The 15,727-nt window shown below is 43.3% G+C and overlaps 1 protein-coding gene across 3 annotated transcripts in view; it reads left to right on the forward strand.

The window, feature by feature from the left end:
• The window catches only part of DCP1 (decapping protein 1), a 29,432-nt gene extending 15,782 nt beyond the window's left edge, over positions 1-13,650 (forward strand). For all 3 annotated transcript variants that reach the window (XM_070539977.1, XM_070539979.1, XM_070539978.1), the window contains exon 10: positions 268-13,650. In XM_070539977.1, coding sequence (XP_070396078.1) covers positions 268-381 — 114 coding nt within the window. In that variant the 3' untranslated portion in view covers positions 382-13,650. The remainder of the gene's footprint in view (positions 1-267) is intronic.
• Positions 13,651-15,727: the final 2,077 nt, after the last annotated feature.

Genomic DNA, 15,727 nt, shown 5'->3' on the forward strand with positions numbered 1-15,727 from the left:
ATTCCTCTCTTCTTCTTTTTCTTTTTTTTGGGGGGGGGGTTCACCATCTATGGCATAATGCTAATTTGTATGAATACAAAAATACATACTCAGATTTAGGTGCATGTCAAATAAATTGCAGCCTTAAGTGGTCCAAAGTTATTTAAAGTTATGGGGTGTGATCATGTCCTAGCACTTATTATTGTTACAGAATGACAGATTATTGAACAGCTGGTTCTGGAGTGCAAAGAACTTAAATGTGTTTCCCCATCGTTGCTTGTTTCACAGACGGACGATAGTTTCTTAGTGAAGCTGCACGAGGCATACGTGGGGAGTCTCAAAAGCCGGTTCAACCTCGACACTCGGACTGGCAACGGCTCATCCACGGGAAGCCTCTTGTGAGAGCGACTCCCACAGGGTTGTGCTTAAGCAGCTCCTGTGCTCTAAGGAAAGTCTGCAGCGGCATAGCACAACTCCTGGGTTGGCCGCCACATCTTCAGGAGGAGCCACACTCTGCCACTGTGAGCTGTGTTTGGAGATGCCCTAGGGACAAAATGTCAGGCACATGCTCCAACCGCACATTGTTGGATGCACTCAAGGAGGCAATGGACACTGGCTATATCTCGTCGTAATATTGTGAGCCCACACTGGCCTGTCTGTCTGGTGGGAGACGCGAGCTGCGCCTTTAGGTGGCACAGAGCTTCTGCCACTAGTGACACATGGCGAGTGTAGCTATACAGAGTTGTTAAGCATTGTGATCGACGTTGGGTCTGGAGCTTAAATTCTAAATTGTCGTGTCTTTGTGGCCCTTGTGCCTTTTTTGCAACTCTGTTGGGTCTCCTTGCTGTATTGCTGGTGCGTCATGTGGCTGAGACTTGGCACAAGCACATCCTTGGCACGCCTACAGTAATGTCTGTGTCCGCAAACAGGCTTCAACTCTACACACCACCTCAACTAAGAATGAAGAAAAGGGTAGTGACAACGCTTATCAACTGCCCCAGTTACTGCGCTTGGATTACACGCCTCGGTGATTCTTGGGCTGTAATTTCATAATGAGGCACCTTGAACACCTGCTCAAAGACTGGTGTGGAGGGGTGGCTTTCAAGCAGCTCGTCATCACAGGAATCTCTAAGAAGCGTTACTCAAAACGCAGTGTCTACTTTTGTCAAAGGATGGAGTTAAGGCCAGTTTGTGAATATACAGTTAAGCATCAGTCACACCTGGTCTTGTCAGACTTGCAGTAGCGTGGTTTGCTGTCAGCTCTCTTAGCAGGTATTTTTTTACAAAGATTGGTTGTTTGTCTTCATTTGAAAAGTGGTGGTGGGTTGGTAGCAAGCCACTAGCGTGACTTCGCCACGGCTTCCAGCTTGCTGCATCAGTGAGAATTGCCACTATGGCAGGCAGTTTTTAAAGCAGATCTGTGTAGAATATAATGTTATGCTTTGATATACTGGCAATATTCACTGTAGCAGCAAGCTTTGGTGTGTCAGCGCAGTAATTTTATGTATGAAAAGTGTTCGTAAGGCACTGCAATGACATTGGTAACTGCCAGCGACAGATTTTTTTACCGTCACAAACATACTTATTGTATGCAAGTTTCAGCTTGCACATGTCACACTAAATTTACTTCGACAATTGCTTATATGAGAACAGAAAGTTCCTTTGTCTGACATGACATTTATATAAAATAGGAATTAGTCTGATTTGACCAGGCCACTGCATGATTTCAGCAGGCACCTCGAACAGAGCTGCAAATCAAGGAGCATCTCTTTTCTTTTATTAAGCACATTGCTGTCATCAAGCTATAGCATATGAAACATAGTAGAGCTTAGATTTTCCCACCTCTGCAGCGTATCGCTGGTTGGTTAATGACGTAAGGTGGTTCAGAGCAAACTTGTCTGGTGCTCCAGAGCAGAGGAGTTTTATGCTTTCTTTAATTTTTACTGCACTCATCTTCTTTGGAAGCTATGCAGCCATATACTCCAATTGGAGTAAATAGAGGTGGTAGGTTGGTAGCAATGATACTTGCATGTTGAGTTTCTTTGCAGGCTGGCACATTCACCTTTTCTCACATGCATACACAGGGCACCAAAGTAGGGCTTCACCAGGGATTTCGTCATGCAGCTATTCAAATAGGAGGGGCAGTTCCATGCATTTGACTGTTTTCACACTGGTCTTCGAGGCATTATTAAGGGCCACTTTTCTTTAAAGGAAATAAAACTTGACGAGCTCACTGATGCCTCAGAGCTAGAACAAGAGAACACTGCAGTGATGTTGTGAGAGGCTGTGGCAAGCATGTAGAAAAGTGCTGGGTTCAACCACAACCTCATGAACAAAATGGTGAATGAGGCAAGTTAATGTTTATCAACCTTCTAACCAGTGCAAAATGAAACAATAATGAATACATGAAAGAAGATGACACTTGCACAAATGTCACCGTTTTTCCGGCTCTGGTTCTTGGTATGTTTGTGCTGCTTTCAGAGCACCCCGTTGTAGACATCTAGCTGCAGTAAAATCCCATGATCTTGGATGCTGGGATTAGATCAGGGTAAGCATGTCTTGCAATGTGCAAGTGAACATGCGGAAGTGAGTGATGCAGGCAGCTTGACACTTGAGTCATTGCTATTCATTTGGCTCTACAATTGCCAGAGAAGTAGAAAGCCACTGCAGCAAAGGCCAGAAATTACATGATACATAACTCTAGAACTTGGCCAACGTTTGGCTGAAAGCCTGACTTGAACCAACTTAAGTGTCATCCGTGCGCATAGTTTTGCATTCTGCTTTTAAGTTAAAAGCTTTAGGCCATCTTCAAAGATGAGCTACCTCTAATTTGAAAACCCCGAAGGGGCAATGCATGGAACCGCCTGCTTCGTTACAGCACGCTGTGTCTCTTGGGTCTCAGCCCCATGAACAAAAGGACTGGTTTCTTTTTTACCTGAACATCTGGCCATGCGTGAGTCCTAGCTTTCTTTAGAAAACGCTGTACTTTTTACAACCTAGCTTACAGTATAGATAGGGCCCGTGATCTTATCTTTGACCTTGGCATTGGCTGCTGTTCGTTAATTTTAATTCATTGTTGAGTTTGTTTTTACCCATACTGAAACGTTGGCCTGCTTTTTTAACATGCTAGTTGATAAAACAAGTTTCAGGATCTTAAGTTCAACCTCTGCCCTGCAGCCTCAGGCATGTCCCTTCTTGGCTCGTAGTCTTCTTTGCACTTGTACGGGCCCATATCATACTTGCCATCTTTTTTCATCTGCTTGATTGAAAAATGGTTCTCTTGTCAATTTTATCTTGTCATTGTGTCACATTCATGTTGCAAAAGTTTTTTTTTCTTTTTTCCTTTTTTTTTATCATCGGCTAGCTCCTGTCTCAGTTTGTCAAAAGGGGAAATGCGGTAACCGTTAGAGCACGAGAGTTGTTCTTTGGAGCGGCAGTGTGTGTGTGTTTGTCTCGTGTAAAATAGTGTTTAGTGTATCTCATGCTATACCTCCTCTGTCTCGAACGATGATTACAGATTACTCTCTATGTTTTAGATGGAGGCAGTGTGAGCACAAGGTTCTCATCTGAGAAACCCAGAGAAAATGAAGCGTGTAAAATGATGCAAGATGTCGAAACGAAGACGGCAGATAATTCTTCTAGTGGTGCTAGGTTTTTCTTTTTTTTTTTTTAAAGCACTTGCTAGAAGATCTTTCTCATAGTGTGAGACAGAGAAAGAGTTTCATTTTGGAGTTCTGCACTGTTACTTTTGACAGCTTGTCACGAAGCTCAATGGAAAGCTCAGGTCTGTAGGCCATGAGCATGATGTTCTACGACACCGTTTTTGACCGTCCCCTTTCACATAGTTCTTACAGGCACAGGTAGTTGTGAGGAAGCTTGAATGTTTGAAACATTGGCTTTCAGGAAAGTGATCCACAACTTTGGAAATTGCCTTCCTGAACACCATTTGCCAGGCATTTTTTATGCTAGGCCAACATGGTAGGTGCACAGTGGTTCTGACAAACCATCAGCTTGATCAAGCCACTCACTGTTGTTCATAATTGTGCACAGTACTTTTGACACTTTGTGGACAACGTTTAGGCATTGAAGGGCTTCTCTGCTCAGAAAACTGTTCAGCAGTGATTGCATAAAGGAGGTGTATGTGACAAGTAGCAGTAATTGAAAGTTGATGTTTATGATGCTAAGCTCCTTCTTTTTTCTTTGGAACCTCAAGTGAAAATTATGTGGTTAACAGGGTTTCGTGAATAGGTGATTTGTACATTTTTATGCAGTTATCTTGGAGAAAGGCTGGTAGACGTAAGGCAAGGAGCCCACTTTGATCCTCTCTTTTTTGCAAAGTAGGCCAGTGCATTTGAAGCTCGGCGCACTCCTGCCATCAGTTTAGGGGGCGATGCACCTTGAAGGGCTTGCATGCCTTTTTTTTTTTTTCTGGCATTTTTGTTGTTTTGAACTGTCATCAGCATTGTTAGCTAACGCTGCTGAGATGGAGAGACACCCTGGCAGGCTTCCCAAAGCTAGTCTTTGCTCATTAAAGTCACCTTATTAATGCAGTAATGAATAGGTAAAAACAAGGGCTGCAGTGCAAGCAAAGTAAAACGGTGCTACCTGCATGTTTGTGTATGGCTGCAGCTTATGTTTCGTTTCTTCTGCCTTTAAACTTTTACAGTATGCAGTCTGGTTACACGTAGGCAAGGAAAAATATAGGAAGTGTCGGGGTGATCTGGATGTCTTGCCTCATAATGGTACTGTTCTATTTATGTAACTCGCTTCTTTTTTTTTTTCGTGGTGGTCAGATACCACCTGTATGCGTTCACTCCTGTGTGTGAAATCAGTGCTGGTTGATGTCACATGTGAAGCAACGTGGGCCTTTGTATGCAGTTTAATTAATGTACAGTGTATATAGTATGATGTCTGTGTGTATGTGCATACATGTTCACTGCATCAGTAGATGCTAAATCTCTCACAAGCAGCAAACTGAGACGGCAGTGCAAGTGGTCTTTGTTTTTTGGCTTTGCTCTTGTTACAGGCTTTGCTGTTTCTTGCGATAATGGACTTGCAACTTCATAGCAGCCCTTCGGCATTTCTCATAGCATTGACCCATGCTTCTTAATTAAATATGCACCCTCTAAGATGTAGGTTTCCTCGACTCTTTAGAATTTGACACTGTTTAAGGTGTGAATTCATAACGGCAATGATCATCATCACTCTTTCATCCATTCTTTTGTTTGATGCTGCATGTGCTGTGCTTTGCTGCTAGTAACGCATGATCATCTAAGCACTATGTAGTGTTCCTGATAAGAGATTAGATTAGCACAGGATTATTGGTTAAGATAATGTTGTGTGTCAAAATCAACCCCTAAAGGTTTACACATTCTTTTGTGATATAAAATGTGTATAGAGCGTAAAGGGAGAGAGTAAACAGTAATAATTGGCATTCATTATACTTTTCTATAGTGCTGCTCACCCAATAATTTTCTGCGGTAGGTGTTGTGAGACTCGGAAACATTCCAGTCAAGTAAGTGCCAGGCAGAAAGCATCAAAAACAGGAAATGTACATAAAAGGGATGACGATCATCATTCTGTAGGAAAGTTACATCCTAAAAGGTGTGAAGGTTTTGACTGAGTGGAGCAAGGACAGTTATCAGTTTGTGAATATGACTCACCATCAACCTATCAGTATATCAGTGGTGTTCAGCAGGACATATCTGGGGAGTAGGTAGGGCATACACATGAACGCAGACCATGTGATACTGTGGCCACGCTTTGCTACAGTGTTCTCTAGAGGACACCTTAATTCATGCTTATCTGGCTGGTCAAAAGCATGGCAGTTTGAGCGAGTTGGTATGTCATGACTGTTTTAGGCTTGTAGCGCAGCTCGGAAGAGCAAAAAAGGAAGGAGGTAGGGGTAGGTAGGGATAAGGGAGTGCTTACTCTGTTTTCCGTTCCCTTTGTTTACCCCTACCTCCTTCCTTTTTTGTTCTTCCGAGCTGCGCTACAAGCCTAAAACAGTTATCTGGCTGGGTTCTGTGTCTCTGCCACTATCTATGGCCAATCAATGTCAAGCAGCCACTACAAACAAAGTCAGGTGACTTAATGGTACACAGTTCCTGCTGTGATTGGCAACGTGTGATCCTTTTCAACATACCATCTTTGTGGCTGTTAGCATTGCAACTTCGAAGCAGCAGATTACAGTGCAATCTTAGCTGATTATAGTACAGTGCCATACAGTTTGTATGTATGCACAAGCACAAAGCAACCGACATTGCCAGTCCACTCTGCCTCATGGTGCTCACTCATTGGCTAGTCAACACCCAACTGACATTGTCATTGGAGTAAGTTGCTGAATTATGGAAGGAAGATTAGTCCTCTCCTGGTACAGAAGGTGTCCAGTAAATGGTGGGTTGTATCTGGAAGACTGGTAAATATGTCAAGGAAGGTGGAAAGCTACCCCTAGACCTGAATAGCTGTAGCAGCTTGCCAGCTTTGCCAAAGCAGACGAATGTAGGATAGGCTCCTCACCTTCATAGGCAAAAACAGCCTGTGTGCTTGTCATGTGTGATGTGTGTGATGTGTGTTTATCCATATTTTCTATCTATCTTGCCTTCATGGTTCCTTAAGATACTTTTTATTCATGCAACGTGCATTTAATTCCTTTGTTTATATGTCAAGCTTGCAATTGTACTTCATTTGTCAATGCGCTCAACAGGTTTTATGAGACTGCGCCAAAATTCATTGAATCAGCTTCCACTTGGAATGAATTGTGTGCTTTCCTTCTGAGGATTGTAATGCTTCGCTTGGCAACCTTCATACCTTCAATTTCCTTCAGTTGAGGTGTCTCTATATTTTAGCGTTTCCAGGAGGCAGGGGCTTGTACTGTGTGGTATCCTTGTTGATGTGGCTAAAATGCAAGAGTTGGTGGAACACAATTTAAAGAGGAAGAAGCTTGACAAAGGCCAAGCAGCTGTGTGGTATATATATGGAAAATTGTGAACAATGACGAGTAAATATGCAGGACAATGCTTTGCTATGCTTTGTATTGCCTTTTACACTTTTTCGTCTGCATAGGGATGGGTGGAGTGTAGCATATTCAAACAAGGTCACCCTCTATATGTCTCATCAGTAGTAGTCATAGTGGTGACGTGTGCATCTTCCGGTAGTTAAGAATCACATATATGGAGCTTTAGGCCAGAACTTCACTCTCCGCCTCTTCTCGTGGAAAAACATGGCTCATGTTTTCTTGTTCTGACCCATGGGCAGCTTTTCTTTAAACATCAAACCTCTGTGGCAAATGGCTATCATTACAAAGATTTTCAAAGCTCTTTTAAGTTAGGCCATGTCACCTTTTCAATTTGCACAGCCTCGCAAAACTTGTTTCTTGCAACTCTGAATAATTGGAGGTCATGCGGCAACATGGGAGTTCATTTGTCTGACAAATGAGAAGTTATTTTGTCAGGGGGCAGTTTCCCCATGACATACACTGTAGAGCTCCACATTGCATTGTAAGGATACCAGTTGGCAGGCCACATAAAAGATAGTTGCAAGTCATTTTATCGGGTACGATCATGTTCAGGGCATCATCTTCAGCCAGCTGTAAGTAAAAGCTATCTCTTCAAAATGCAAACAAGTAGCTGCTCATTGCTCTAACTAAAGTTGTTGAGAAACTGGAGTTTTCAGTTAGCTGCTTGTGAGAAGAAAATTTGGCATCACCCGCCTGTTACATTTTGACATCCTGTGGCACAAATGAGTATTCGCAAAGGTTGCATGTGAAGCTCATTCGAGTGTTGCATTACAGCGCTGTTGTGTTTTGCCCTACAAAGGCGTTGTATAGAATCACACCGTGAACTTCATTGCAACATACTTTTGTATTTCCCAACTTAATTTGAAGCACGGCCCATCATCACGCTCTATCTGTGCATGTCATTTGGAATGCTTTTTCATGTTAAGCCTGCCATTGCATAATTTCATTTGCTCAGTTTCTATTCAACATATGCACCTCTCTCTTGCTTTCAAGCATGTCATTTATTTTTATCTCTTCGGCATTGTCGTGGTTGTACAAGGCATTCACACGTCTGGGTGGCACCAAGTCCTTCTGAAATTGAACACATTATGCCACCATGTGCAATGCTACTCAGTGAGCAGAGTGGATCTTCTTGTGAAAGTAGGAAGTGTCGTGCCTGGGTGTGCAGGCGTGTGTGTCTGGTGATGTTTTTTTGAGAGGACTAAAGACGTCGCACCTTGTTTCGCTGTGAACGTGTACATACCTGCCATGGGAACCTTCGCAACAACTTGTGCCAGTGGTCTGCTGTGTCTGCGAAGCAAGGATTATCGTCATGTGGCATCCTTGCTCTTCATTTGGTGACTGTGCAAGATACCAGGAGCAGGAAAGAGCAGCATCAGCAACACGCCACACAAGTCAACGCCAGTCATGTCAACAGAAGCTACAGTGTTTGTCCTTGATAACCATGTAGCACATGACAACTCCTGCAGCACAGCCCGTCACAGGCGAGAGGGACTTCTGAAAGTGTCTTTGTGGCAAAGTACTCTTGCTGGGGCTCGCAAGAAGCAGCAGCCAACATTGGGTATTTGCCGTATGTTGACATCATCATTAATTTGCTGGTGCTGCTACTGCTGCTATCTCTCACAACTGGGACAAGATCTTGTTATCTGGTCACAATGCGATCCCTTTGTTAACTGCCTGCTCCGTGCCTGTGGAGTGTGTTGCTACCTGTCTCCTCATTGGCAAGCTGCTGGACCCAAGCATGCTGCACCTTATGCCTGTATGGACTGTGGTGTTGCAGCCATACGCTTGGATTGATGAGACAGGAATGCTTCATGCGTTGAGGACATCCCTGCCCACGACATAGACATCCTCGCCCTAGCCCTCCTGTGTTCTTTGTGTCAGCTTTCTCCAAAGCTACCAAATAGGCGGTGTGTTTCAAAGTGTGACTTTGTGTCTGTGGGAAGGACATGTCGGTGTCTGTCGTAACTTGGGGCTTACTTTCTTTTTGACTGTGATGAGAAATTTTTTCTAGTGGCTACAGCAAAAAGAACTTCGTGTGGCAGTGATGATACATATTGTGTCTGCATCTTATAGTTTATAGTTGAGCAATCAGTCTAGCATTTGAAAGCAGGGGACCGCTGGCAGTGTTTGGTTTTGGTCAGGTCGCACCTGTCTTAAAGTGTGCTGGAGTTTCAATGTCTAACTCTTATCTTTGTGGCTTAGCACACTTCACGAAACCTGTGCCTTGTTTCCGGTGGCAAACAGGTATACAATGCGTCTCATTAAAAGAGTAGCGTGAATGCCTTGTGGAGAACCAGTAAAGGTGATGTTGGCATCTTTCATACTGCATTGCACACTTTCTCCCATGAGAAATGGACACTTTGACTACGCTGGGCAGTTAGGTTCCTCACATCCCAGGGCCTTTACTGCCCATCGATATAAAGGCATAGCTCATTTTCATTAAGTGAGGCTAACCAACAATAGTTTCCCACATTGATTCATATCATCATCAAAATCCTGTCTTGTAAGCAGCGATTCACGTGATTTCCAGTTCTTGGTGCAGGAATTTGGCTTCTCACCAATGCCTACGTATTGGCTAAACATCGGTGTTGCCACACCAAAGGCCAGTATTGCTATGTTGACGCATACCTACACCTTTGCTCTTGCACTGTTGCCCAGACCATTCAACCAATCCCCTGGTCTCTAGGCTAACAGTAAATCTTGCACATTATAAATGTGACCTGTATGACATGTCGGTTGCATTTCATCAAGCTGGCCTAGAGAAGTGTGTGGTGGCCAGCGCATTCTCCGTCTACCAGACTTTAGGTGGCTGCATGTTTTGAACAGTGTAACTTCAGCATTGGTACCAGTCAACCCTGTCATACCATGGGAGGAGTTTCACCCTTTATCAAAGTTGTGGGCAAGAGGTCGAAGCAGCATAGTTGACATTGGTAGGGTGCTGCTACCAATAGCTTGAAAAAAGTTCCTTGCCAGACTAACTGTCCCTCCAATCCGTCCCTTATTGGCAGACTTCCTTGTTAAACCCTGGGCAAAGACCTTTCGCTTTCAAGTGACGCCGCACAAAACAGGGTTCTTGTTTGTCCAAGTGACATATTTTGTATTTCTTTAGGGAACTACTTAAAATTAGGCATTGTCAAGACTCGCTGGCATGTGTTGGAGCCTGCTTGTTTATATTATATTAGAAAAAAACTGATCCAAGCATGGTACAGCTTTTTGATTGATTGATAAGTCTGGCCTTGAGCATTAAAACATGTAGGTCAGCTCCAACATTTTGCAAGTTGTGTTTTTGCAAAGCTTTGTCAAAAAGAAGCACATTGTCGGCATGCTCAAAGCTTGGCATGATGTGCCCTTGTAGGTGCGGCGTTTGTAGCTTCTTTCATGTAAGGTATGAGTGTCGGGTAAAAAAAAAACGCATTGTTCCTGTGTATCTATAGTTAGCATAGTGCACTCCTGATCTTTTTAGTTCCAGAACTTCTGGATAATTTGTGCATTTGCTTTTCCTTCCGTTGTCAGTGTGTTAATATGTCACCGCCACTTTTTCACTCATTTTTTTACAGTCCGTTTCACTTTACTAACTTCATTTTTAAAGATGTGCACGCTTTTAATTCTTGCCACTGAGTTAGTTAACTCTAAGGCTTTCTTCTTCAGTAGTGTGGCTGGCAACCTGCGGTCGAATGACCCAGGAATGCAAACCAGTATTTTTCTTTTCCATTTTGGTAGCACCAGAAGTTTTGGTGCTCCCCTGTGGTTGGTCAAGGCTTCCAGTGGCCATGTGTTCCCATGAACTGGTTATTTTTTGCACTTGAGACAGCATGCTGAATGTGGCATCGTGTACAGTTTTCACGAACCCTTTTTCCTCTGAATTATTTTTTCTGTTGATTCTGCCACTTGTTGCCACATATCAGCACTGTGCAGGAATCTGATCATAATTTTGTTGAGATTCCCAGTGCTCCTCTACACATGCACGTCTGGCATGGGCTGAAAAAGTTGTAAGGGAACATCAGCAACAAACATTGGCAAATTAACCAAAAACACGTCATAGTGTTCAGCTGCTTTCAGAGCTGGAAGCATTGACCAACACAGGGTCACAAACTACCATGGAGACATTGTGCTCCAGGGGTATACACGATCGTGTATCATGTATGACCATGTATAAAGTAACATGATCATGACATGAATGTGTGGCTTTTGTTAAAAGTACACGGGACACTGCCTAATAACTAGGGCTACTGTGGAAGACGAGGAAAATTGCCGTGCTCATTGTCAAGATGTTCAGAGCACTAGGGATGCAGTAGATGCCTAGTATATGACCGGGAGCCCAGCATCAGTCATGCACAGTCTTTCTTACCTGTGTGCTTTTGACAGACAGTTCACATTTGGGGAAATTTTGGTCTGTGGTGGCATGCTGCCTGCGGGACTTTACGGTCTGCCGTCACATGTAACCATAAGGCAGGGGGGTGCAGTCTAATGTCCACATGCCACCGTGAGGACATTGTAATCCAGGGTCACATGCAACTGTAGGGATGTTTGTGAACTTCGTATATGCAGGGCCGACATGAAAGGGAGGGTCTGGTTTGTGTTCCAAGAATGTCAGAAGTCCTTGTTTTTATGCTGAAACCTGGAACATATCGAACGGAACATTTTTGAGCACAAGATCTCCTCACATAGTATTGGCAGCTGAGGCTTAAACTTAATTTCGCAGTAGTAGTTGCCTGGATACCTGTTAAGACGTTTCCTTTCTCTTTTTACCACCCTGTACTCCACGGTGGCATGTGGCCATACGGCGCTGTGTTGTGGTGGCACAAGCCGTTTGCCGTCTTGATGTGAGTGTGGGAAGTGGTGTTTACGTGTTGTGCTGCTGTTGCCGACAGCTTGATTTGGCACCCAACTGTCTCTAGGCTGATCAGAGAAAAAAGAAAGCATTAGAACTCTATTGTGAAAGCATGGAATGCAAGCTGAACAAGAGCAGTGTCTTTAAAAGGACCAAACCGGGTTGTTGGAAAAATTGCTTTTATTTGCCACGCCTTGTTGGACAACGGGCACCATTTGCCTTGGTTTCAGCGCTGCTGTAAGCCAGGCCATGCCCCTATCTCGTTCTGTCAAGTCCTTGACCTGCGAGGAGTTTAATAGAAAAAAATTCATTGGGCTAACTTCCCGTCTGGTTGGGTCGCAACTCTTTGAGCTTCCGGATCAACAAGTACAAATCTTTGAATTCATGTGTGCGTGTGTATCAGTGTGTACGCGTGTATTTGTGTACGTGTGTGCCTTCGTGAGCCTACTGTTTTGATGAAATTAAGAAAAAAGGAATACGTTTTGCAGTCACATGCAAAATGTGGTTAATGAACAAAGTGTACTGGTCATTCAGCACATTTTTCAGAACATATTTCTTGTGGCTGCATTTCATGGTCACCGCATAAAGGTTGGTTGGAAAAGCTGTTTCCAGGATCGATTTGTGTTCGGCATTAGTAAGCTGCAGTTGAAGTGGCATTTCACAATGGCAGGCCTTTTCACAGAAGTTATCAAATGCAAGATTTCACGTTGGGTCTGCTTCAAGTGTATCCGAAGAAGTGCATGCTGGTAATGCCAGACTCTTTGCACACTTTACACTTGCTCTATGTATGCTTAAACAACAAAGCTCGACAAACAGTGCAAAGAAAAATTTAAAAAAAAAAGCAGATACTGCTGCGTGTTCTAACACTCTTTTGAACTCGTATGTGCCTGTTTCGGTTTAGCTGGTGAGCGCCCTGTTTTACACCCCTGTCACATCATTAGGGTTAACCTCAGTTACAGCCCACTACCATGGCATTCAACTACAATAAAAACGTAACATTGTCCGTATATGCAGCCAATGGTTAAAAGATTAACTGTGGCAGGCTGTAACTAAAGTTCAGCTTAACCATGATTGGCATGTCCATGCAACGAGCTATTGATTGTACAGGGACCGAGTGTGGCGACGCGACAATTGCAAACTATTGTGAAATGTCACTCACTTTTGTGCAGTTTACTTGGCTCTCATCATTAGCTGCAAAAAAATATTTTGAAACAACTTTTTTGGAACAGCTTTCAAGCACACCAGAAAGAAAAGAAAAGCAAAATGTCAAAAAGATTTTGGTGCAATTGTGAGCATTTGGTAGTAAATTAAAATGCTTTTTTTTTACTCGAAAATAGTCATTGCCATGACATTTGCAACACTTTATTTGCTAGTGTGTGTGTGTGTATGCGTGTGTATGCATGTGCAAATAAGACAGACACAAATCTTTAAAAATTCTAGAAATTCATTTTTTATTATTAATATGTTGACAAATGTATGTATTAGTAATCCTCGAGTTGTGGATTATTTTTTATCGGTCATAAGTTTATTTGTGCTGCAGGTGCCAATTCAGATTAGAAATATTCAAGGAGTGTCTTCTTATTACCCTGTTCACAATTTCAGTGATTTCATATGGTTGTTCATATTCATGCTTTTCTGGTGTTTAAATTTTGTTTCTCTTTTACATTTTTGTAAGTGATTGAACGAAAATCTTCATATTGGCACTGTAATCTGGGCTGTTGGAAAAACAGTATTGGAAAGTGAGAAAGTAAAAAAAAAAGGATGCTTTATCCCCTACAGATTTTATTGGTGAAATAAAAAGGAATATTGGCAAAGTGTCCTTGTTTGTTTTCTTTGTTTTTTGCTAAGGGAATGATTTGGTAATGGTAGCAAACTGCCCATTCATGTAGTTCCCAATCTACTGAAGAATATACAAGCATACATTACCAGTGACAAAATTTATTTTTGGTGGATTGGCTCATTGTGATGACAAACTGAAGTCCAATACGTGTTTCTTGGCACATTGGAGCTTACTAAATGACATCTTTTATACATTCAGCCGCAAAAGGTTACGGGACATGGTTCTGCGACAGTTGTGAATTTCTGCTCCATTAAGGCATGGCACTTCTAATTCAATAATCCACTATGTAAATCGCAAAAACTCCTGCAGACTGAAACGTTCCATTTGAGTCTACTATGCCCAGGCTTTGCGAAAAATTGTTCCTCTCAGTCAGTCTCTCTCCCTTTCCTTCTCCCCCTCCCCCCCCCCTAAGTTCGGTGTCCTGCAATCTTTTGTGGCCAACTGTACTTAACAAGGTATCGTGAAGTGGCTCTAATTTAATAAATACAAGAAAGCATACTCTACAGGACCATTTTTATAACTCTCCCAAGTGATGGCTTTGCTCACGGAGTGTTCCAGAAGTTTGCCAACAGCGCTAGTACAAGTTATTGCACGAAGCCCCCTGCCCACTGCCAAGGTTTTGACATATTCTATTCCGAGACCCCAGCAAGTACAAGTCTGCTTTTGGTTTCACAAAATACCATAGTTCATTGTGGGGTTACCCAACCTTTTAGAGCTAGCTCTACCTCCACAATAGCATGATCTTGAAAAGTGTCAGTTTATTCTGCCATTTCCTCATTTAAGCAAGAGGCTTGTAAGACTGCTAAAGGCCTCTCCTTAAGCAAACGGTAATGCAACACGCTCGACTATTCAGAAGTGACTCTTGACTTTTGTTAGTGTTCTCAAGAACAGTGGCACAATTTCACTCTTTCTTCAGCAACCTTCTGGTCCTCTAAATTGCCTGTTATGTATAAAATGGAGTACAGAGAGATGTATGCCTATAGTCCCGTAAATATGCCTGTATGTTCTACCCATTTCTCACTGACAGAAGCACTTGCTATTTTAAATGCGAAGCATTTCTTTGCCCAGTCGGAGCCTAGATCAAACGTGAGTCTGTCCAAGGTTGCAGAGTTCCTCACCAATGTGCCTACTCACTATTGGCTTGGCCCCTCCTTGCTCAACGCACATGCGCACACTCCCACGTACCAGTTTGCACGTCACTACTCGGCACCTCCTCTCCCTGCTCCACTCACCGGTACGGGTGTGCATGCCACAGGCTCAGTTGTGCTAGCTGCGTTATGTAGCACATAGGCCTCTACTTGCAGATACAGCATTGAGCCCTCGAAGGTATCGAGCAGAACAGCAGCGTAAGAATGCAAAGGTTCTACAAAGGCTGAAGAGGTATGCAATGAACATTGAAGCGGCGCAGCAGCAGGTGAAGTAACGGGCCAACGAAATATGCATAGCTGTGGAGTGCGAGCAACAAGAGAAGCGACGTGTGGCCAAAAAACAGCAGCGCGCGAAGCACATGGCCAGTGAACAAGCCACCGAGAACAAGTGGTGCCAATTGGAGGACCGCCACATGTGGGACGCAGATGCATACTTTCAAAAGCACTTTGTCGACAAATTTGGTGTGGTGTGCAGCATCTACGACCGCCTCTGGTTAAGATTGTATGCCGTCAGGGTGCCGCACTCCATGTATGTAGCGGTCCTCAAGTGAGCATTTCCCTGGGAGTTTGGGTTTTGCTCCACTTGCAGGAGAGAAATGCTTCGCATTTACTTAGATAATCATCAAGGATGGTTTCTCCTGCAATTTTTTTCTTGCCAACTGCTGGCCAACCTATAGCTTCAGCATGTTCAGCATCATTTCGAACACAATGTTAAAGCACAACTGGTACAGTCTGGTCCGCAGCCTGATTGATGAAGAGTTGTATGTGCTGGAATATTGCAACAATTCCAATCCAATTCTTTTAGTTTTCACTCATTATAAGTGATCGAGCTGCACTCTACTCGCATTATCATCAGAATTGGCCAGTTGTTACTGGCAGATGATGACAAAGGAATAGAATCAAGCAAA

This window comes from Dermacentor albipictus, chromosome 6, assembly GCF_038994185.2.
Source record: "Dermacentor albipictus isolate Rhodes 1998 colony chromosome 6, USDA_Dalb.pri_finalv2, whole genome shotgun sequence".
NCBI lineage: Eukaryota > Metazoa > Arthropoda > Arachnida > Ixodida > Ixodidae > Dermacentor > Dermacentor albipictus.